The sequence below is a fragment of the Ambystoma mexicanum genome, chromosome 1p (genome assembly GCF_040938575.1).
Source record: "Ambystoma mexicanum isolate Mex_15411 chromosome 1p, UKY_AmexF1_1, whole genome shotgun sequence".
NCBI lineage: Eukaryota > Metazoa > Chordata > Amphibia > Caudata > Ambystomatidae > Ambystoma > Ambystoma mexicanum.
The window spans coordinates 179,619,684-179,644,267 of record NC_090921.1 but is presented as its reverse complement, the minus strand read 5'-3'; the positions used below and the strand labels follow the sequence as shown (position 1 = coordinate 179,644,267).

At 46.8% G+C, this 24,584-nt stretch overlaps 1 protein-coding gene across 12 annotated transcripts in view; it reads left to right on the top strand.

Annotated features, from left to right (window-relative positions):
• Nucleotides 1-10,046, top strand: part of KDM6B (lysine demethylase 6B) — a 2,050,345-nt gene extending 2,040,299 nt beyond the window's left edge. For all 12 annotated transcript variants that reach the window (XM_069646240.1, XM_069646239.1, XM_069646242.1 and 9 more), the window contains one exon: nt 8,044-10,046. In XM_069646240.1, coding sequence (XP_069502341.1) covers nt 8,044-8,067 — 24 coding nt within the window. In that variant the 3' untranslated portion in view covers nt 8,068-10,046. The remainder of the gene's footprint in view (nt 1-8,043) is intronic.
• Nucleotides 10,047-24,584: the final 14,538 nt, after the last annotated feature.

The window sequence follows — 24,584 nt, the reverse complement described above, 5'->3', positions numbered from 1 at the left end:
CCGTAAAAGCATTTCTGATGGTTGTATCTGCTTAGATTCACATGCGCCCACCCTTCCTCCCCGCTCGGATGGAAGGAACATAGACATCCTTTTCTATATTTCTCTCTTTTCTGTACTCACTCACGTCTAGAAGGCTCCCTCAGGGCAGAAAAATACAAACAGAGGGACCACGACTCGTGAGGGATTGTGGGTACAACGCACGTCACTATAGGGATAGTGTTACAGACACGCCTTGTCGACGTCCCCTTTTTCGACTACGAAAAACAAAATGCAATACTCTGCAGTGACCACTGGATGTCGGACCTATGCACAGCATGTGAATCTAAGCAGATACAACCATCAGAAATGCTTTTACGGTAAGTAATGCATTGTCTTTCTGACTATCAGTTTAATGATACCATTTCATGTTTTCATTTTCATAAAAAGCACATTTTATTAATCACACAAAGTAGTTGTTACGGCAAAAGGATCACAGTGTGAATGAGCCACATCTTTGACCTATGATACATCATACTATTAGGACCCACTTATGTTGGTTTACTTGTGGTGTTTTTTAAGTATATATGTGATATGATCATTTTTATGATTGTTTTTATTAATCACAAAGTAGAAATCCTAATAAAATGTGCACCCTTTGTGGGACCTCAACATGGTCTTGGGCACTCTGGCGCACAAGCCGTTTGAGCCAATGGCATCCCCGGACATCAGGCTGCTCACCATCAAAACAGCCCTGCTAGTCGGCCTCACTTCGGCTCGTAGAGTCAGCGAAATACAGGCTTTGTTCGCCTCAGAAGCATATACCACGTTTCACAGATACAAAGTGGTCCTGCGGACACACCTGGCATTTCTTCCCAAGGTGCCATCTGCTTTCCACTTGAACGAAGAAATAGTCCTTCCTACGTTCTTTCCCGATCCCAAGATGAAGCACAGAGGGTACTGCACTGCCTGGATGTGTGGCTTACCCTGAACATTTACTTGGACAGGACCAGGGGCTTCCGCAAATCGGACGCACTATTTGTCAAGTTCGGAGGCTCAAGACCAGGCCATCAGGCCTCCAAGGCCTCCATATCCTGCTTGATGGTTTCGTCCATCAAGGAAGCGTATGAGGGCCAGCACAAGCCTCTCCCAGCCGACATGCATGCCCACGCAGTCAGGGCCAAGGCAACGGCCATTGCATTCCAACGCCATGTCCCTTGGCAAGTCATAGGCCGGCCACTTGGGCCACTCCCTCTGCTTTCTGCAAGCATTACTGTTTGGACGCCGGCTCTAGATCTGATGCAGCGTTCGGCCAGGCAGTTCTCAGGAACCTATTTTGCTTAAGGAGGGTCTCCTCTCCACCCTGGGGCTACATTCAGTTGTAATCGCTCATGCAGTATGGATGAAAGGAGACTGGACGTAAGAGTAATTATAAGTTACTCACTGTAGTGACTAACCTAGTCCTTAGTCCCCTTTCCTCCATACGTCCCACCAACCTCCCCCCCCTAATACTGGTGTCATTAGGCAATGTTAAATCTATTGTCAACGCGTCTATGGGGACAGAGGTGTGGCGCCGGTGGGTGGAGTCAGGGCAGCCATGCTCCCAGGGCCGCACCCCTGCGCACCTCTAATTTTAAAGGGGAAGTTTTTTTCTGGTGAAAAAGTTTCCGTCTCCCGTCCCTTGGAAGGGACACCCATGCAGTATAGAAGAAAGGGGACTAAGAGTATGTTAGTCACTATGGTGAATAACTTATAATTTCCTTTACAGGCAGGGCATCATCACAGCAAGCAGGAGTGGTGACCCACCCGCACCTGACAAGCTATCACTCAAAACCTGGTAACTGATGGGCTGACTATGGGTCACCTGGGTATCTCGCAGCAGAATTTGCAGATAATCCAGCAAGCAAGGAAACATACACTAGAGCACAATACAAAAGCAAATGGTCCACATTCTGTTTCTTGGCTGAAGACAATGTTGTGTAGACAATGTTGTCTTTTTTGCCACACCTCTCTTGGGTGTACAGTTAGCTACTTGCAGAACTTATCTTGCAGCCACAGGGGCATACAGAAACTCCAAGCTTTTATTTTCTCATCAGCTAATCCAATTGTTAAGACCTCTTTAGGGACTCACAAGAATGTTTCCCCCTGTATCCCATCCACAACCTGTATGGGACTTGAATGCGGTGCTTGCAGCACTAGCACATACATCTTTTGAACCAATGGCGTCGGTTGACCTGTTTTAGGTAAGAATTGGTGCAGTCTGTACTACACAAGTTGGTAGTGCGACTGAGCAGCCAGGCTTATCTTAAGAGGGGTTATGTGAGCTGTACAATGAAATCAGTAAATACAGGTATCCAAGTAAACACTTACATACAAAGTTCTATAATAAGTATTTATGTATACACAAGGATATTTAAAGCATTCTTTAAAAGCAGTAACTAGAAGTAACATTAATCCCACGTTGGAATTAAATTCAAAAAGTGCACAATAAAGCAGGTGAGTAAATCATTCATATGTTAGACATTTTCCAGCACCAGGGGTGACCTCATTTGAGGTTAGTAGAACACTTAATTGGTATCACCTTTGCACTTTGAGTTATAAAGGAGGGAAAGGTCAGGGGTAGGTCAGAACATACAGATATTTTATTTTTAAAAAGTAAGATTCTCCCAAAGGAATTCAGGCAGTCTTGTATCCCAGCAATAAGTATTCAACAATTAAAACATGTAAGGGAACCAGCAATGTTAAAGCCAATAGGTTCAGAAGGGGGCCTTTAGGGAGCCAGGACAGCCAAAGTTAATGGTCAGTTCAAAGATTTGATGCTCTCGTCTTAGAAAATGTCTTTAAATTTTGGGAAAATAAGTTAACAGAGAAAATTGGTTTGGAAAGAAAGGACACGATTTACTTAAACTAGATTATCAAGAAGATAGCGCTGCCCATGAAACAGGTTAAGAGGCAGTCTTAACCCCCTTCACGCTGCGTGTCTCTTTATGTGGAAATTAGTCATATTTTGAATAATTTAATTAAGGACTTATGCAAAACTGAAGTGAATGGAAGAATTGCGCCAACACTAGAAAATCAAGGACCGGATGCACAGAGAATTCCGACTATCTTAAACAAGTTATCGGGGTATGGATGGGATTACTTGGTAGGTGGAACCAAGACAAGATATCAAGATAGGGTAGGGCATGTGTTGGTATGGGATGGGGAGATGCTCACAATCGGTGCTGGAGTTCGGAATTTGGGACAGCCAATTGGGTTTCTGGACTCTAGGCATTATCTGGTCACTGCAGGGCTCTCCTAGCAGGAAAGAGCTGGCCCTGTCTGGTCACGGCACAGCGGCAAGCAGGTAGTGGGGCAAAAAGCTGGTCGGGTCACAGAATACTCTCAAAAAGGGTACCACAGCTTTTCCTCCTTATCCCTGAGTTAGTGGGATTTTGTTATGGGGTTTAGTGCTGAAGGGTGCTCCTGCCTGAATAGGGTCAGCTATGCTCTGGCCTGGCCGTTGGTCTGAAATTTTCAGGATGAATGTGGAATGTCTGGATACGCAGGTGCTGGAAATTTCAGACGAGTGTGTCCCTTTGTCTCTGCGAGCTCCCCCTTTTTATAAGGCCGATGACATCACAGGATTATACAGTGGGGCAGGCTTACGCTGGGCATACCTCTAACAACTGGATTGGTCAGGGGTGATTGTTACCGCCTTGCGGTCAGCCGGTTGGTTTTCACGGTTATGACATCAGATTTGATGTGTGCTTTACAATGCATAGGATCATCCCACAGGTACTTTTGCTAAAACCAGTTATGGCACAAATCTGCACCTTTTTACAGTTGTGGCACTTTCAAAACGTACCTAGACAGTCTACATCGTTCACACAGAGCATGGCAGTCCAACTCCCAAGTTTGTAGGACTTTGTATCGTCCGTATAATCATTTTTCATCATTTTCAGTGAGAAATATTTGACCTAAAATGCTATAAATTCATGTGTACATATTATCATAAGGCATGTTAGTATTGAATTTCAAAGTGGCACCATATACACTTTCCTCAGAATATAGAAATCGCCATCCTTTCTGTCCCCAATATGCTAGTGAAGGCTACCATGTCTTAATTGAAAGCCACAAAAATTGCCTTTAAACTGTTAAACTTTAGCATCCCTGCGTTTCCTGGTTACAGAAATAAGACTTCAAGTTTATTAACCAAAATAGTATTTTGGGCTAGATGGCCAGCATTGTCTTCCAAATAAGGACATAGCTTACAAGGCTGTTCTGGAGCTGGCTTTGAACTCCCCCTCGCACCCCCCCAGTTGAAGTTGAGGGGGGGGGTGTTACTTCCAAAATTAACACGTAGGTGTCCTGTAACAGGCTGAAGCCCAGACAGTCTGACGAGCGTGTGATATGCTTCCTCTTGGTCCATTCAAAGTTTCCAAGGGGCTGGCCCTTTGAGGGGCAGTAAATTCTGTTCCCAGAAAGCAAATGTCCATTGAAGCCAAGGGCCTAAAAACTTGTTTTGCTGATTTCCTAGTACAGCACATGTATTTTTTTTTCTTTTTTTCTGAGCAGAAGCAAGGCTGTTGGAATAAAACATTATCTTAGATTTCAAACAAACCGCCCCTTACATTTCTAGGCAAGGACAGGGCCTTATTCAACACTTTTAAACAGACATTTTTCTTGTTTGCAAAAGCAACCATTTTTACACATGGTTAATTGTGCTGGGATATCACTTTTTCAAATGTGGCCTTCTTACATCCATTTTCTTAATCTTTCCAAAGCCCCAGTCATGTTTCCAATGCACAAGCATCTGTCAAAATAAAGATCCCTTGAAACCGACATATGCACAGAGAGATGGGTTTTATCTGGGATATTTTGTAGCAAAAAGTCAAGTGTTTTTCCGCACGGCTGGGAGTAAAGTTGTTTGTGATTTACAGATTCTTCCTGACACAGCCTGTTATTCAGTGAGAAATGCTTTAATTTGGTAGAGCACTACTTCAATATGGCTGGTCATAGCTGGGTCTCACTGAATCAGGACTGTGTATTGAACAGATGAAAGAGCACGAGGGCGGCATAATTTTAAATGTAAAATATTTCCTTTTCTCTTCTTTGGTGAACATCAGGAAACACTGGCAGCCTTTCTTGGTGTGTTCCCAGTTCCATCTTGCCCCATATGTGCTTGGCAAAGACAGCACAGCCATTATTTTGGTGACTGCAAAACCCAGTTTTAAGGCAAGGCGATAGTGCTGAACAGTGCCAGCGTAGCCATTTTGCTGGTAACTGCTGAAGTGCAGATTGGTGATGGAGGGGAATTCTGCTGGGTGGGTAAATGTACCCACACAGCCTAAGGAAGGAAGTCATCCCATACAGGTCTTTCCAGTCGATTCGAAAACGGGGTCAGCAGAGTTGCAGGGCTTCACCGAGCCATTCGCAGTCCAGGATGGTGCTGCTGGTGTCACTTAATTTCTTCTTCGGATGTTGTCCTCCAGTGGTCTACTCTCCCTCTAGTCCCAAAAACCTCACCTTTTTATGCAGGGTCCCACTCATTAACAGCCATACAATGTCAATCACCCAGCAGGGTTGGCAGTTCACCAGGACAGCCAGCCGGCCAATCGGAAGTAGTTTCACTCCGGCACACCTAGAGACAAAGGACAGGGAAGCCTGGGGACGCTCCCTCACTTCCTGCCTTTCCAGACACACTGGAGCCCTGGCAGACTTCAGGACTGAAGCCCTCCACAGGCAGAACACACAAAGGATTCCAGCCCGATACAGAGTAAACGCCCAGAAGAAACTGACAAGAAATGGCGAAAAAAGAAGACTGGGGCCATTTTGGGAAAATAATCACCGTTGTGTGCAGCACTGCAGCTGAGGTATCGGCCTGCAGATGCATGGCACAAGCTAATAAAAAAGAAACCACTACCACCAGCCATTCAAGTGAGTTAGTGTAACAGAATGTTCCATGAGTGGGTTAAAAGGAATTACTATGTTACCCACTCAGCACTCCACATAGGGTGGTGTGTGCTGGACCCACAAAGGAAAAGGTAAGCAAGATAGGGGTCATCTTACTTTTCTTTGGAACAGTAGTTCACCCAAGAAAATGTAGTTACACATTAAAAGAAGTCCAGGGGACATCTGTGTACCGCACAAAAGGTGCTGTGTCACAGTGCAAAAAAGCAGATGCCTATGGAGTTGACCAGACTCTCTAAAACAAGAAACATAAAATCCGTGTCAGAAAAACACACGAGAGAGGGTGAAAAAAGTCCCACTCAGGAGTAAAAGTTAAAAAGCCCTCAGTCCAGCAAAAGAGCTCTGGGTCACGAAGGTTAAAGGGAATTGGCACAGAGCTGAAAATTCGCCCGAACAACATAATGTTTATCACTTGGAAGACCATTATTTCAGTGGACTTGACCTGAGGATGCAGAGTCAGCGAAATTCAAGCACTTTTGGCAAAGGGGCCATATACTATACTGTCTTTCATAGAGACAATGTAGTGCTTAGGACTCATCCAGCATTTCTTCCTAAGGTAGCATCAACTTTCCTTCTTAATCAGGAGATAGTTCTCCCTACTTTCTTTCCAAATCCCACCTCCAAGGCAGACAAGGTGTTCATTGCTTTGATGTACATGGAGCGCTAAGGTTCTACCTAGACGGGACCAAACACTTCAGAAGTGCAGACACTGTTACTTTTGGAGGTTCATCGCCAGGGTTGCAGGCTTCCAAGGTGTCCATAGTCAGATGGTAGCAGCTATAACCGAAGCTTACAAGTTGCAAGGTAAACTGCCAACAGGAATTCATGCGCACGTGGTTGGGGCTACATTCACAGCTTTGACTTTTCAGCGGTACGTTCCATAGGATGTCGTAAGCAGAGCTGCCACTTTGGCTTCTGCATTCTGCAAGTACTGCTGCCTGGAAGCTAGTGTGAGTTTGGATGCAGTGTTTGGACAGGCAGTGCTTAAAACTGGTTCTCCAACTCATAGTAGTTAGTCCTCCTCCCTGATAGGATGGTGCGTTGGAATCGCCCATACAGTATGGAGGATAGGGGCGGGATGTAGGAGTAATAAGTTAGTCACCTTAATGATGGTAGTACTCCCTAGTCTATAACCTCCTTTCCGCCATATGACCCACATCCATTACCCTAAAAATACTCAGCTATAAAACTACTCTTTGGGTCCGATGCTACAAAGGAGATTGAGGTGAGGTGCCCGTGGGCAGGGCTGGTGGGGCGTGGTGACGCCCGTGGCTGCACTCTCGCGCAACTACAAACTACAAGGGGGAAGAATTTTGTAAAATTAAAATGGTACCGTTCTCATCCTTGTACAGCGACGCCCATACAGTATGGAGGAAAGGGTATATGGACTAGAAGTAGTACCGTAACTATCATTTTTCTCCATAATCCAGAGTAGAGGGGAAAATGCACCTCATACTAGACATGTATAGAGCAGTTGGGTTCCATTTACTCAAAAAAATGTAATTACTAAAACAGGTCAATTCTTTCTGTCACTTGCTAATGGTAGAGACATTTACTAAGTGTACAGTTTCATCAAATGTATCCAACTCTGCTATTCACTTGCTAAATAAACATTGCTTTTAAAACCTAGAGTACATTCCATACGCAGTACATGTGAAGCCCAAGAATGTATTGCCAATGTGCTACTGGAGGAAATCTGCAGAGCTGCAACTTGAGTTCAGGCCACACTTTCACACACTACTTTGTAGATACACTAACGAGATAGTTTCAAGCATCCTGATTGGCTAGCACTCCACTCAGGGTGCTACTGACTAAAGTAACCTCCATAATCGTGCTTGTCTAGCCTGCCTGTGCATGCAGGTGTTGCTGACTAGCTAAGAGACAGCAGGAATAAATAGTGTGATAAACATGAAGATAATGTTCCCTATGTGTTTCTAATTGTCCTAGGAGGGATACTGCTGGTGGGTTTTGAGGTGAATTGGTAGAGCTGCATGGTAATTTCTTTACTGGATTGCAGCGGCTAGTACAGTTTAGAATAAAGGTGTGTTGCAAAAAGCATAACCTAATCCTATATTAAAAATGTATTCTCTGCTTTTCTTTCCCTGTTTACTGTAGGCTGGATCCACAAGTTCTCGGTGATTCCCAAAGTCATAGATGGTGACGCTGTCTCTGCTTCTCTTCAGGATTAGAGGTTGCGTGCTGGAGGGCGCTGCCACACCAGTCTTACTTTATGGGGGCGAGATTTGTTCCCCTGGCCAGTAGTGGTGACCCATACATGCTGTCCGGCCCAGCAGAAGCTGTTTCACCACACCTCAGTCCTCCAAGCAACCAGCAGAACCCCAGGAAATGGTCAGCCTTTCACAGACCTTGTTTACACAGAACTCTCGTCATTGGAGACCGATTTCCTCACCACCCCCAATCAACCCAATGACAAATCATGGTGCGCACAGACACTACAAAGCAAGTTGTGACGTGCAACAACATTCTATTGTGTCAATGTTGCTGGGTGGCCCATCACGCCGTCTTTCTGTTCCCTGTTTCTGGTGCAGGTGGCTAATCAAATAGGGCCTCTTTGTGAATAGCAAGTTATTTATTCCATACTGTATCTTACTATTACTATTTTCCATTATGATCATGTGTTGAAATGGAACTGGGGCCGAGAAAAATGTATCTAAAGGGGACATGAGAATGGCGTACAAACTGAAAACCCTCCTCGTCTCCCTTGATGGCACAATACCATATAGGCCTTTAAAAACGAATTGGGAGAAGAAATGGGGTAACGTCTAAAAGCTCATAACGGGATGAGACAAATTGTGTGGGTGAGCAAAGGGTGCAACACGTTAAGCATTAAATGTTCAAATTCAACTTTTAAAATGAATGGAATGCAAAAAGATATACGGGTTTTTTTAGCTGGAATTTTAAAAGAATTTTGTTTTCCCATTTTGTTGAAAATTGTTACATCTGTTTATATCAAAGTACATATGGTGGCTCCCTGTCGTGTTAATATAAAAATATATATCTATAAATATCTATAGATATGAATAGATATGTATGTATATGTAGATAGATATATATTATATTATATATATTTTTTACCTTTCTGGTTTTTGGCACCTCTCAACTCCATCTTCTGCTTGGGAGAGGTTGGTGGAAAATGTTATGAGGCAATGCAAGAACCTCAGGTCTGTTGTATTCCAAATTCTTTTCCTCTTCCACCCAGGCGTTTTTGAGAGGGGTGTATCCTCCTCACATCCTGCTTTGGCATCCGTGCATTATTACCTCCTTGCAGTTTTGTACAATTTCTTTTATTTATAAATGGGTCCCCTCCCACCTCCTTTTTGGTATGTTTTTTCCCTTTCTATTTATTGATGTGCATCTTTAAACCTCCACCTGGTTATTGATTTTTATTTTTTGTTCTCTTCTAAGGGAGTGTTTATTATGAAATTAAACGATGAATCTGCTATACTGTGCAAACTTTTAACAAAGCAAGAAAATACACATTTTTTATGAGAAAATGTTCTTACAAATGGTGCTGTTATGTATATATTAACAACTGGGGTCTCCCTAGCCCCCCTCTCACAAGACAATGGCCCCATGCCCTAAATGCATTGGCGAGGGAAGAGTGGGCCCTCTTGTCTTACGTTTCCACCTGCTTTGATACTTTCCCTATCACACTGGTTCAAACTGGGGAAGGCTATCGGAAGAGGAGGTAGAAATTTGTACTGTATAATGAGGGGGTGTGGGTAAAGTTTTTATTTTGTAAGTGTAAAAAAGAAATAATTGTATGCTTTTAATGGGCGTGTAGAAGATCAGATTACATTAATAAACAAGACTTTCTGGGTAATTATTTCTGACCTAGAAACATTTAGACTGTTCTATTCATTGATCTTGGCTTTTTGTTTCTGGTATTTTATCTGATGGAGCGATACAAAGGCTTTATCCCTTCCACCCAGCCAGTCTACCCTGCCCCCTCCGCCCCCTCTTTTTTTTTTTTTTAAACTGCACTGTTTTAACCCTCACCATAAAATCTGAGCCAGTGACTTACCTTTTCTGTGATTTTGTGTGATAAGAAAAAATATTAATAAAGAGGAGCAAAAGCTTTTGATAAAAATATACAATATACAGTCTGGGTTTCTGTCTCTGCACCCCTGCTCTATGTAACAAAAGTGCCTTCCCAATCTCTGCAAGTTTTTCATTTTTACCAGCCAATTTTCTAAAATCTTTAATGATCACCAGAATGTATATGGCAGCTTTGAGTGTGTATTGTGGGATGAACGGGGAAGCTGATGGGCAGGTTTGAGAAAAGAGGAACACCACTGTATGAATGTATGACTCATTTGACGATATTTTGCCTTTGAAAAGGACTGAGCAAGGAATAGAGTGTGTCCTAATGAGATGTCCTTTGGGAAGTAACTTTGGTTTTGTAGTGGAGCATAACGTGAGTTCTTCAAATATATTGAACGACTTGGTAAGGTGAGGACCATGCTGTTGCACATCAATGTGTGTATGTGTTAGAGGAGTTTTCCTAAAGTCCACTTGTGGTAAGACTTCATAAAATTATCCCTTGGCATACAGGTCACCAACTCTTAGAATAAGCTTGTACTAATCAAGGAAACTTGGTAGAGTGGCAAAGCAGTTTGGCTTATCGTAGGAGGAAGATTGCTGTAGGTAAGTACACTGAACCCAGTAAGTACAATAGTCCAAAGAAACACTTACACGTTATATTAAAATATACATTTCTGGAGCTTGCGGATCTGCTTAGATCACAAGCTCTGCATAGTCTGACATCGAGTGGTAGTCGCAGAGTATTGCAATAGTTGTTTTCAAAACTCTAGCGGACGTTAACAGGGTGCGTTAGTAATACTATCCCTTGTGTGATGTTTATTGTACCCATGGTCCTTCATGTGTCGCGGTCCCTCAGATTGTTTCTTTCCGCCATCGTAGTCTGTCGCAAGTTGCTGAGTTGTTTTCCAGGCTGATGGCTTTTAATTATTTGAAAGTTTACTAGTAGACACTTCTTTCTTTACTTATTATTCGCTTTTGCCACAAGGCCAACAGACTGCTCAACGGTTTCCGGCGGACAACCTCATCGTCGACTACTTGACTAATCAACAACCAGACGCAGCCTACATGGGCCTCTTTGGCCCTTACAGTAGGGAGAGAGGGGAGGTTCTTCATACTGATCTTTAGAGAATGCATATTCTGCCATCCCCTTTTTCTCACCAATCTGCCCTTGTAATAAATAATGGACAAAATGTTGCCCTACCTGCCACCGAAAATTTCTGTGGAAGGACACGCACCCAGTCGCAATTCTGTCTCCCGAGTGATCACCCCCAAAACAAATTTGCAAATCTTGCTAACTTTTTTTACATAAAACTCTGAAGGATTGACGCACCAAATGCTGGGTCGCTCATGCAATGCAGGCCGAGGTCTCCATATATGTGACTGAAGCCTCCAGCAAATGCAGGATCGGGGTCCTTAGTGATGCCGAAAGGCGAGCAAGATTGTCGGAACCCCCATGTGAGCACCCGACTCCTATAAGAAGGCCGTCGGCTCTGTGATGGAGAAGACACCCAGCGGCCAGAGCACACGTAAGCTCAAGAACACTAAACACCTACCCCACAGCTGACTGACTTACTAGGGTGTCGAAGCCCACGCAGTGTCCAGGGAAAAAGCTTCAGGTTCTTCCCTGTCCTCTGGGCCATCGCTTACGCTTTCGCCTCATGACAGGCCTCCAATACCAGACACCAAGGTCGGTACGGACACCGCACACATAAAGGCCCTCCTTTCGCGTGTCGTAAGGCGCATCAGCGTCCCCAAACAAAAGCTGTAAATGAATCGAGAGACATGTCAGTATTAAACTGCTTAAAGCAAGGTCACTGAAAAATGTTGACACCCTTGCCCTTGAAAAGCACACACAGTATATCTCGCCCCCTATAGAGACTCTCTCTGGGACTATGCAGCACAATAATCAGACTCCCTCCCAGGCCACCCCTATCATGTCATGCTTCCCACCATCATGTGATTATACTCCTGAACAGTTAAATAAGATTTTAAGTGGGATGGCATGTTTTGTGGACTTAATGGACAAGTACCCAGATCAACTTACATCCCATAGAGCTACCTCGCAGTCAAGGGGCCCAGCACACCAGCCCCTTGCCAAAGAACCTCTTCTTGAGCCATAACCTAGCATCTCTGCCCTAGGCACCTTGCCTCAACCTACCAAGACCCCTCTCGGGACATGCACTATGTCTATACCTCGGGGTTACAAGACCCAGGGTCTCAAGGGGACCTTTATAGTCCAGACAAATTATATGATGACGATATCCACGTAATCCAGTTGCCAGACCACCAGGACTAGCCAGTAGCCGATTCTCACGTTGATAAGCAACTACAACAATGACAGCTTCTAGAGGCTGCACAACACTTACATATCCACACTCAAGAGGCAAAAGTCGACAAATACTTTGTAGAAGATATTCTGGGAGACAAAAGTCTTCCATCCAGTTTATTCCGCTCCTGCAGTCTGTGCCAAGATGCATCCAGCCTTCCCTACTTGTGCATAGTCTCACAAGGGCGTTTAACCCCAGAATAGAAGAACTATTCAGGCCGGCACCCACTGACCCTCTGTTTATTAGGGGTCAGCCTAAATCGGATTCACTGGTGGTTACCACTACCCGAAGGAGGGCGAGCACTCCCCTGGCATCGGCCGAGGCTCCGCCAGACAAGAAAAGCAAGAAAATCTATATTTCCGGGAGAAAGGTTACCTCCTCAGCGGCATCCCAAACAGAATCGCCATCAACACTGCGCTTCTAGCTAGTTACGGCTGCGACAAATGGGATGACCTGCAACCCAAGTCGATGCTGTCCCACAATCCTTAAAGTCTCAATTGTACTATTGCAGAGGGCAAGCTGGAATCAAACTGCATCCTCAAAAATAATCCTGATGCAGCCGACCATGCAGGACGCATCATCACGGAGGGCACACTCATCAAGCGCCACACCTGGCTCAGACATTCAGGGTTGAAGTTAGAAACTCGGGCCACCCTCCTAAACATGCCGGTGGAGCCTAATGTACTTTTTGGGAAGGCAGTCGAAGATGCCCTTAAGAGTGCTAAGGAGGAATACGACACTCTCAAAAACTCTTAGCCAGTTAACAAACAATAACACAATAATCGGGGTGAGAGAAACACACTTCATAGTTTTACCCCTACGTGCAAACATTGATCTCAAATGTTGTGAGGGTCCAAAAAGGTGTTGGCCCCAAGCTTTTAATTCACATCTGTTTGTCAAGGAACAGAACAACAAGGACACTGTTGAGTGATTAGTTTTGTACGAATACATACAGGTACAGTGCAGTCAAATTGACTGGCCTTGATGAACATAAGACATGTTTCTTCCTCTCTACAATCTAAGGAATTTAATATACAGATAACGTGAGCATAACACAGGTTCACGGTGCACGAATAACCGTGTTGGTGATAAACACTGGTACAACAAAGGTCGCCGACACTACTGTGTTTCGGCCAAAAAGGGAAAGCTGTTTAATGAAGCTTGCATGTGGTTGGCCTTCATCAGGACGGTGGAGAATGGTTGCGGGAAGGAGTGTCCTGTTGTGTTGGTCACTGTCAAGCAAATGAAAAGAGGTACGTGGTTCAGAGAGTGTATGATCTCAGAGTAGAAATGCATAGTTATAAAAGCTATAAAAGAAAAGAAATTGCAGTAATGTCAAAAGAACACATACCTGGGCTTATCGTGTGTAAAGTTACGCAACGTTAGAGAGCTCGTAAGTAGATCCCCTGTTCAAATACCAGGCGATCCAAACCACACGCTATGTGGATTCTGGTGACCCAGAGTGCCTTTGAGAAAAGACAAAAAGGGAAAGACAAAGAGACAGAGTATGGGTCCCTTGGTAGGCGTGTAAAACGTACCGGAAGACAATGCAAATGATTGTGTAAAATCTTACCGGAGTGGCATAGTCTGTGTGTAGGTTATCTGGCTCCTGGATTGTGGGCCGGTCAATCCAGTCATACATCAGGGTGTGATCTTTAAGAAAAGATGAAAGAAAAAAACAAAAAGGGCTATTGGTCTAAGTCTTCAGTCTCAGTATTGTCTCAACCAGCCCGAAAGCGACGCAGAAGGTATTGTCTAATCTTACCGGAATCTGCATCTATCTGTTCTTGATGTTTTTCCAAAAGTGGGTCGGTGGTTCCTGTCAAACATTGGGGTATGATCTCCGTGGCACTATGGGCAGAAAGGAGGAATAAAATGAGTAAAGAGCCTCTATGGTGAAAACACTCTGTAGTATACAACCGCAGAAGAGAAGTGTTTGTTGGTGGAGAAACTGATGTAGAGCTCGAGGAGCACGTGCAATATTGAGAATGCAGAGTCATTGCCGCTACTGAGTGAGAAAATCATTTGGTGATTGAATTTGAGTGCTAAAACGCTATGAGGGTGTTTAAGCTAGGGAGTGGCTGAATGCCATAGCTATGAGTGTGACTGCAAGATTTAGCTCGTGGTGAGTGGAAAGGGACCAAACTGGTGCATGTAGTGACGTTTGTGATGCTCGGCTCTTACCGTTTCGGGCAACGAAAGTATGTTAGCCCGATGCTAAGAGCTCCTGCTTCTCAGTGGGACGCGAAGAAAGCTAATGACTGTGCGTGTGATCAGCAGAGTCAAGCAGCGTTAGCTTGGTAACGTCTACTTTTCAGTGCTTACCAGCCATTTTGGAGTCAGGAGCTTCTGGCAACAGAAGTGCTGCCATGGCATCCTCCAATTGGTGCTTGTTGCGTGGTGAACATTCATACGTGCATTTGCATCGCAATGGCTGATGCTGTAAAAATTAGGTATTTGTATTAAAGCTCAACATATGAATGAGTAATTGAGACCGCCGTAGGTTGTACAGAAGTGGACCGCCGGCTGGCTCAACAAGGTGTAAAAATGGGGTAGTTTGACATCCTGTTGTGGCTCATTTTTACCAAAAACAATATTTTAATATTTTGTCAACAATATTTTTGACACCATGTTGATGCCCATTTCTACCAAAAAACATCAGCAGCATCAATTGGCATGTGGGTGAGGGGACCAAGGAAAAACACAAGGAAAGGGTCAGGCGCCTATGGGCCACATGTTCTAGCGGGCAGATCATGTCATAAAATAGACATCGTGCTCTGGAAACAGACCCATGTGTTTAGTTCGTTCCTATCATTTAAGCATTCATGGAAGTGGTAAAGAGGCTATACCCCCGCCCCAATTTCCAACCCGCCTCCGGGTTGGCTATCTTAATGTTGTGCTCTCCAACCTCCTGTGTCCGCCCTTTGAGCCTATGCACAAGACCAGACTAAAACATCTGACTTACAAAACTGCATTCCTAGTAGCTGTCGCCTCTATAAGACGAGTCTGTGAACTACAGGCTTTGTCCGTACAAGACCCTTCTTTCATAATACACAAGTTGTTCTATGAACGCATCCTAGGTTCTCACCTAATTTCATTTCAAAGTTCCATGTCAATACATAGAACTTCTTACCCCCTTTCAAAATCAGTCTAACTCTGCAGAAAGGAGCCTCCATACACTTGATGTACGGTGGGTGGTCTTGTACTATGTGAACAAAACTGAACCTCTAACGAAAATTGACCTTCTCCGGCATGGGGTCTCCCATGGATTCACTTCCTCATGAATATTCCCCATCGTCTTGCCGGGAATCCTTGGTTAAAACAAAGTTTTACTTACAAACTGTATTTCTCCTCTAGACCAATCACCGGGCTTTGGCGCGGTATAATAAAATAAACTACTCTGACGCATACTGCACCCAACCAATGACTGCCCTCTCCCTGAGCCCCTCCTTTGGCAGCCATCTTCAGATTTTTACCACACGTTCAAGTGTTGGGAGTCCTCGATTTTTTGCTACGTGAGCTGATGTAATGTTGTCCTGCTTTTTTTGAGAAAAAGTCCTATTTTTTGTCAAAAATGGCCCATGTGCTCTTCTCTTCATCGACTGACAAGCGGGGATCTGTTCTCGATGCTTTTCAGCTCCCTCAGGGGCAAGGGTTGTCGAGTTTCTCATCAAAATTTCCAGGAGGCCATCGGGCCTACTGCACACCTCTGGCCATGGAGGACGAGAAGGAGGTAAGTTCCCTTTTCAAGCTCTGCTACAATTGCGGAACGTGTTTGTGGAGGACAAACGCCTTTAATGCCTCTACTGTCTACACCCAGACCACAAAGAAGGGGATTGTGAGATCTGCCTCTGTTTCTCCAAGAGAACGATGAAGGATCGTCACAGTAGACTGGCGGCGTGGCTAAGCAACAAGGCCTCAGCCCCGTGCTCAAAGCAGGATCATGTTTCACCCAGGACCTGCCGGTCTGAGTAGTGGGCTTCGAAGTCCTTTGATGGGCCGCCATCAGTGAGGGCCCAAGACGAGACCAAGCACTGCAAGTCTGTTTCCGTCGGGGTCACCGCGCAAGAGGCTCCCGCGTTGGGCAGGGAGCGATTAGCCATCGATCAAGCTCCTCCTCAAAAAGGAAGTGGACCAACCTGGCTAAGCTGCGGGAGAAGCCTAGGCAGGAAGAAAAGGCGGCTGACCTGCCCAAGAAGGCTCAGGCGGCACAGGAAAAATAGTAGTTGATTATTGAGATGGTGGCAGCGGCTCTCTCGAAGGCTAAAGGGGCTGACTCTGAAGGTAGCCCAGACTGTGTCCAGGGTGTCCCAGCCCACGAGACGGGTGGCCGCGGCAGGGTTGGTGGCGAAGACGCTGGAAATAAGTATGCAGTCACTGAGCCTGGCTGAGACCCCTCTGGGTGCAAAAATGGGGGTGGGGGCGATGAGGTCTCAAGCCATCCACAGGCCGTACCACAGGACATGGGTGTTTTCTTCCTCCGGCGAGGAGGACCAGGAGTCTGTACACATGATCTGCAAGGATGGACGGCGACAAATGCACAGGGCCTAATAGGCCTACCGCCCCGATTCCGCAGAGAGATGCATCTCTGGACATCCTTTCGACCCTGCACACATTTGTGTCGGAAATCTAGAAGATGCTACAGGCCCTGACGCTGGTGGCCCAGGATTAGCCTCCTGCGAAAAAGAGGAAGCGCCATCCAATGCCTCTGCATCAACCTCCACACCCGCGCCAGGCGCCCTACCCACTGGGGTGGACACACAGCACGACGGACAACGGCATTGTCACGGCAAGCAGATGGCCGCAGCATAGGGCATCCCCACCGGCACTTCTACCCAACCTCAGCACCATAACACAGCGATGCATGGAAACATGTTACAGCAGGTTAAACAAACATACCACTGCCTCTGCCACCCCTGCCCGCTTCCATTCACAAAGAATGGTGTCACTGCCAACCAAACCACACAATCTTCACAACATTAGGCCTACTCCCAGGAAGGTACACAAACCAGAATATCCAAGGACATAGATTCACTTCAACCCTACCCTCTTGTATACTGACAGAGTTCAAACACTGCACTCAGTGGGCACAGTGCAGCACATTTCACTGCACAATCTCTAGCCATACACCGAAAACCGTAGGATGTTCTAACAATGTCTGCACCTATGGAACAAACCATATATGCATATCAGCGCACTTATAGTGCTCTATGAAGAGTAAAATGTGCTCCACAACCCTTCTGTAAAGGTGACCACCCTCTGAGAGATGCAGGCAAAACTGCATTGCTGCGATCGGTGTGGTGAAGGCCTTGGCCACACGCACTGCAACGTAATCCGGCCATGCATGGCAACATGTCACCAAGTAGCGCAATCCACACATGTACCACAGCCACTGGCACTCCTATCCAACCTCTGCACCGTTATACAGCTATGCAGATGAACATGGACCTTTTAGCAGTATCTACAAACTTAACACAGCCTCTGGCACCCCTACCCACTTTCATTCACATACAATGGTGTTACTGCCAACCGAACCAACCAACAATATATGCAGGGAAGCTGACTTCTGATTCTGTATCAAGTCTAAAATGTGCTCCACAACCTTTCTGTAAAGGTGCTCACCCTCTGACAGATGCAGTCTAAACTGCATTGCTGCAGTGGGTGTGGGCAAGGCCTATGCACCCAATAGTCTAGGCCTTGCCCACACCCACCACAACGTAATGCAGCCGTGCATGGCAACATGTGACCAAGTACCACACTCCACACACGTGCCACTGCTACCCAACCTCCGCACCATAATACAGCTATGCATGGAAACATGCAACAGTTAACAGAATCTACAAAAATAACACAGCCTCCAGCACCCATTCCCACTTTCAATCACATAGTATGGGGTTAATGCCAATCAAACCAATTTATTTTTCTGCAACAGTGGCCCTGCTCCCACCACTCTATTCAGTACACAAAAGCAATACCTCATACTGCAGTACAGTAGTCAGGACTCCGCGCAATGGACACTTCACAATCCTATGAAATATGCACTTCGCCCCTATCCACTTCTATGCACACACTATTTAAGGATTGCACACACTGCACTATCCATGCACATAGAAGATGCACTTCAACCCTACTAGCTTCAATAGTGTCAGTACTCCAACACTGCACTCGGTGCACACACTGCAGAACTGTGCACTCCATTAGCTGCAGCCATGGAGTAAACACTGTAGGATGTGCTAACAAGCACCACACCCATGGAAGCAGCAATGTATGCAATGCTGTTGAACCACACACACAAGACAACAATGTCAAACCTAATTGCAACCACGGCACATAGTTGTCAGTGCAAGGCCTTCATTTGTGCATCGAATGGGCTACAGGCTTACCACATACAACACACCGGAGTACACGCTATCTTACAATGTGCATGTCATGTGCAATGCACCCCCCTTCAACAATTGAGCTCCCTCCATTCACCATGGAAAGAGGTCTCTGCTCCAGCTATCGTGCCATAACGAAGCCTGCCTGCATTCAGCACATCTGGTAGTTGCCTGTGCAGAGACGCGCGAATTGGCGCTGTACGCATGGATACTGCAGGCACATCACTGTATTCGTCCACCTATTGACATCTCAGATGAACCACTTCTCACTGCCCCACCCTTTCCATCCGTTCTTCCCACCACCACATGACGTAATATGTTTTGCAATGCACTCCCTTTCTGCAATTCAGTTGCCACTAAAACAAAGGCTGCCTGCATTCACCACACATGGTAGTCGCCTGTGCAGGTACCGGCGAATTGGCACAGTACGCACTGATACTGCAGACACACCACAGTCTTCTTCCACCTAATAATCACACATCTCAGATGAACCACTTCTCTCTTACCCACCCTTTCTATCCCTTTCTATCCCTTCTTCCCACCACCACATGCCATTCACTGTTTCAGTCCCTATCGGCGCAACAATGTCCTCCGATACACCATGGCAGCGTTTCCCAAAAATGTTGACGCACAGCACGCTTCCCTCCAGCCAACCACCGGCAGTGTCATATGTTGGCCGACATCACGGAGTACTGCGAACAGGGAAATGGGTCAGTGGAGCAGAGCCAGATATCCCCCATTTTTGGAGACGCACATTTCAGTTCTTTGCAACAAAAGTACTGGTTGGATTTCCACCAAACACACAAAAGGACGCTTTTGGTACCAAGCACCCGCTCCTGCTGCAAATTTGGTGAAAATCCGTCAAGCCGTTTGGGCTGTAGCCGTGCGCAACGGTTTTGCCCATTCAGTCTATGGAAAGGAAAACAATGTTGGGACTCCCTCTATAAGTCTGCCCCCATATCCTGCAGGAAACCTCACCCAACTTTCTGAAAAAATTCAGAGCAGGCCATATACCTTTTTTGCAAAGTTTGGTGAGGATTCCTCCAGGGGGACCGAAGTTATAAGCCACCCAAAAAGTGGTTTAGCAATTTAAACATAACTACATGGCCGCTACCACGGGCCATGCAATAAAAAAATGTAAAAAATATATATTTCTGAGGCTTGTGGAATCTGCTTAGATCACATGCTGTGCATAGGCCGACATCTAGTGGAAGCTGCGGAGTATTACAGTTTGTTTTTCGAAACTCGAAAATGGGCGTCGACACAGGGCGTGCCAGTAATACTATCCCTAGTGTGACGTCCACTGTACCCAAGACCCCTCACGCGTCTAGGATCCTCAGATTGTTTTTTTCCGCCATAGTGGTCGGAAGCATTTTGCAGAGTCTCTTGGCCTTAGCCATACTTTTGCTAAAATATTGATTAATTTACATCCTTTCCCCATCCCAACGTCGAACTTCGACACTCGACGCCGGCTTGGAGAAGAAATCGACCGTCGGCTGCTGCACGACGGATTTGGGCCTCAGAAGGCCTCTGGCCTCGGCCCGGGCCTTGGAAGGCCTCTGGCCTCGGCCCTGCAAGTAGGGAGAGTGGGGGGTTGGACATACTCTACACTCTTGGTATATAGGTACACCTTATACATTTCCTACACTTGCCAGCTCGCTGCATCAAGGTGCGTATGGAGGGTACCCCTTTTCAATTCTGCCCCAAGTGCAATCGCAAATACCCTTGAGTCGACAGGCACGCCACGTGCAATCTCTGCTTGCCGAGGGACCACCCCGAAGCGAACTGCAGAGCGTGTAGTAGGTTTAAACCTAAGACACATAAGGACCGTTCGAAGCGTTGGGCCCACCACGTCAGGCAGGCGGCCATGGCAGCGGAGGGTGCCTTCAGCGATGGCAGTGACGCCGTGCTTTCGGTCGGCGAGGGCATTACGGCGTCGAAAGACAGCCGAGCGCAGGTCCCCGACCTCAGAAGGTCGTCCATCAGGGCGGCTATGGGGAAGACCCCCGGCGACACAAGCGCTTCACACACCACTCACACAAAACACACGAAGTCCAAACGAGACTCGACGACCTTGAGTTCTCGGAAAGAGGCACAAACAGAACGGTCCGAATCGGTGTCCTTTGGGCGTTCTCGATCGAGATCGCCGCATGACTCCAGGCAATCATCCACTCTTGCCAAGAGTGCCTCGCTCCCTAGGCTAACAGAAGTTCGATCGTCGGAGGACGAAGACGACTTCCACCCCCAGGCCGCTCTCCAGGAGTCGGAGCCCGCAGACAAGATCAGCGCGGCCCCACGTTCGAAGGACAGGGACTCTACCCCCGATCCTCGACGCCTGGCGTCGAAAACCTCCGGAGCCGCAAAGGGACAGGGAAAACACTTTTCCACTCACGGGGAGGGGGGGGGGGAAAACAGCAGAAGAAGCAGCCTCTGCACTCTTCCACACCTGTGAAACACTCCACTCCTCCTAAACGGACAGACAAGACCAGGTCTGCTGATATTTCTAAAACCAGCAAATCTACTCAAGATACATCTCCTAGACTTTCTGAGAGAGTCATTCCCAGTTCCAAAAAATGCTCGAGTGATGACATAGATAGGGTCATGTCAAGGATGTCTTCTTTGGCAGACTTTTACAATAAAAATCCAGACCATTTCCTTTCATATCCACAAGGGGCTACATCCTCAGGCTCTAATGATCCTATCCCCCCGAGTAAGAAGCCCCGGTTTGAGACACCGATGAGGTCTACAGACCCCTTTGAGGTACAACCATACTCACGGCCATACTCACTGTATCAAGGAGAGACTTCCTTTGGTGAGGACCAAGATTTTGGCATGGTAGAAGAGCAAACCGTGACGGGCTACTATGGGGATGATGAGGACCAGGAAGAGGAGGACCTTGAAACCTACAGAGTAGATTCCCCGGTAGAGAAGGAAGCCCCGGTTACCGACTCCCCTGTCGATAACCAACCCTTCCTAAACGAGGTTCTCGCACAAGCAGCAGAACATTTCCATATTGACACCCATGGTGTCCAGGAAGAGAGGGACTTCGCCAAGGAGTTAGTGGGAGAAAGGAGGCCTGTTGCCCAGACCATCCCTATCCCTAAGTCTATTCAGCGAAGAATAGACCCGTCCCTGGTGAACCCGAACCTCACCAGAGCAGTCAATCCCAGAGTTGAAAAACTTTTCAGGGCAGCCCAGTCTGACCCTCTCTATATAAGAGGACATCTGAAGCCAGACCCCCTAGTGGTCACTAACCCTCGTAAGAGGGCTGGAACACCCTTGTCATCGTCCGAAACTCCTCCAGACAAGGAGAGCAAAAAACTATATGGTTTCAGCAGGAAAGTAGCCTCAACGTCCGCCTATCAGGCAAGGATTGCAAACTCCACCACCCTGTTGGCCAGCTACAACTGCCATCAGCGGGAAGAAGTCGCGGCACTCATAGCCTCTGCACCAGAACCCTTAAAGGGCCAGTTAGCACGAATTTCTGCAGAGGGTAGAGCCGTGTCTGGTTGCATTTTAAAAGCAACTTTTGACGCCGCCGACAACGCAGGCAGATTGATAGCAGAAGGTACTGTTATCAAGAGACATGCGTGGTTACGGCAGTCTGGTTTTAAGGCAGAAACCCAGGCATCATTGTTGGACAAACCGTGGAAGCCGATCTGTTGTTTGGTAAGGCGGTCGAGGATGCGCTGAAGAATGCCAAGGACGAATACGAGACACTCAAGTCCCTTGGCCAGTTAACCAATAAACCCCCTAACCAGAGAGGGAATAGTAATTTTCGTTGCCCACGCGGCCAAAATTCCCAGAGAGGATCAAACTATTCCCAGGGGCAGGGTACACAGTGGAACAGCCAACAGTCTACCCAGGGTTACGGCAGGGGTAATAGGAGAGGACGTGGTAAAGGCAGAGGCAGCCCCAGTAAAGGAGGCGGCACGCCTTCACCAAATCAGTGACGCTCAGTTCAGGGTCCCTTCTCACGCAACCCCAGTAGGGGGACGCATTTCCAACTTCACCTAGGCTTGGGAAGGGATCACATCAGACAGATGGGTGCTGTCAACAGTATCCGCAGGGTACTGTATAGAACTACTGCAGCGTCCCCGGAACCATCCTCCACGACAAAGAGTACACTCTTTAGAACATCAGAAGATTCTCCTCGAGGAGATCGCCAATCTGCTAGCAAAGGACGCGATAAAACTCGTCCCGGGACACCAGGTAAACAAGGGTATTTATTCAACTTACTTCCTTGTGCCAAACAAAATTTGACAATGCGCCCAGTATTGGACTTGGGCCTGCCAACAAGTATGTCAAGCCCCAAAAGTTTCGTATGACTACGCTACAAGATGCCTATTTTCATATTTCCATGTTCCCAGCGCACAGAAGGTACTTGCGCTTCAAGGTGGACAGTCGGCACAACCAGTTCAAGCTACTGCCCTTTGGGATAGCTTCGGCACCAAGGGTATTCACCAAGGTACTGGCGGTGGCGGCTGCACACCTACGCAGGGAGGCAATCCCGGTGTACCCTTATCTGGATGATTGGCTCATAACGGGGGAAACCCCAGTAATTTGCAGAACAAACATTCAAAGGACTATCAACCTCCTCCACGAATTAGGCTTCTCACGAGAAAGTCAAGCCTGGTGCCAAGTACCTCCAAAACAGTTCCTAGGAGCAATCCTAGATACTCAAGAGGGGTTGACATTTCCTTCAGAGGAAAGAATTCGGAATATACTACTGCAAATTCCGCAATATCAGTCCGGTCACCAAATAACGGTACGCAAAGCAATGCGTTTGCTGGGCATGATGGCGTCATGTATTTACCTGGTCCCCCACGCGCGCCTGCGCATGCGTCCCATGCAGGAATGGTTGGCAAAACAGTGGTCTCAGGCAAGTGGTCAGTGGGACGATCTAGTGGTCATTTCGCCAACACTAGTACAAAGCCTTCACTGGTGTACAAGAGATAATCTTGCACAGGGAAAACCCTCTTACAATCCCGAAGTACAGGCAGTAGTCACTACCGATGCATGTCTGACGGGGTGGGGAGCTCACCATCTCCACCACACAGCTCAGGGTCTCTGGTCTCCCTCAGTGGCCAAGAACCACATCAACCTGCTAGAGCTTCTGGCAGTATTCAGAGCGCTTCAAGCGTTCGAGCCCCACCTACTAAACCTGTCAGTGCAAATCCGGACGGACAGCACAACAGCCATGTTCTACCTGAACAAGCAAGGAGGGACTCGTTCGCCAAATCTGTCCAAGCTTGCCCAGAAAATCTGGATATGGGCACTCAGACAGAACATCTTCCTGTCATCACAACATGTTCCAGGGGAGCTCAATTCCCTAGCGGATGCTCTGAGCAGAGACTCCCTCCCAGAGGAACACGAATGGGTTCTACACAGAGAGGTTGTAGAAGATATCTTCTCTCAGTGGGGTTTCCCCACTATAGACTTATTTGCCACAAGCGAAAACAGACAATGCCCAGGATTTGCATCCAGGTTCGCCCAACAAGACTCCCAGGGGAACGCCCTGTGGATGAACTGGTCAGGGATGTTTGCGTATGCTTTTCCACCAACTCCTCATCAGGAAGGTGATCAACAAGATGAACAGAGAGTCGATGACGCTCGTCCTAGTTGCTCCCATGTGGGCAAGACAACCGTGGTTCCCACACCTACGCAGGATGGCGGTGTGCGAGCCCATCAAACCTCCAGCCTGGTAAAACCTACTGTCCCAGCACCAAGGTCAAACTGCATCAGCAACCCAAATCAATGAACCTGGCAGCATGGCTCCTGAGGTCATAGAGTTTGGACATCTCAATTTACCACAGAGGTGTATAGACATCCTAAAGGAATCCAGGAAAACAAACACAAGGCACTGTTACTTTGACAAGTGGAAGAG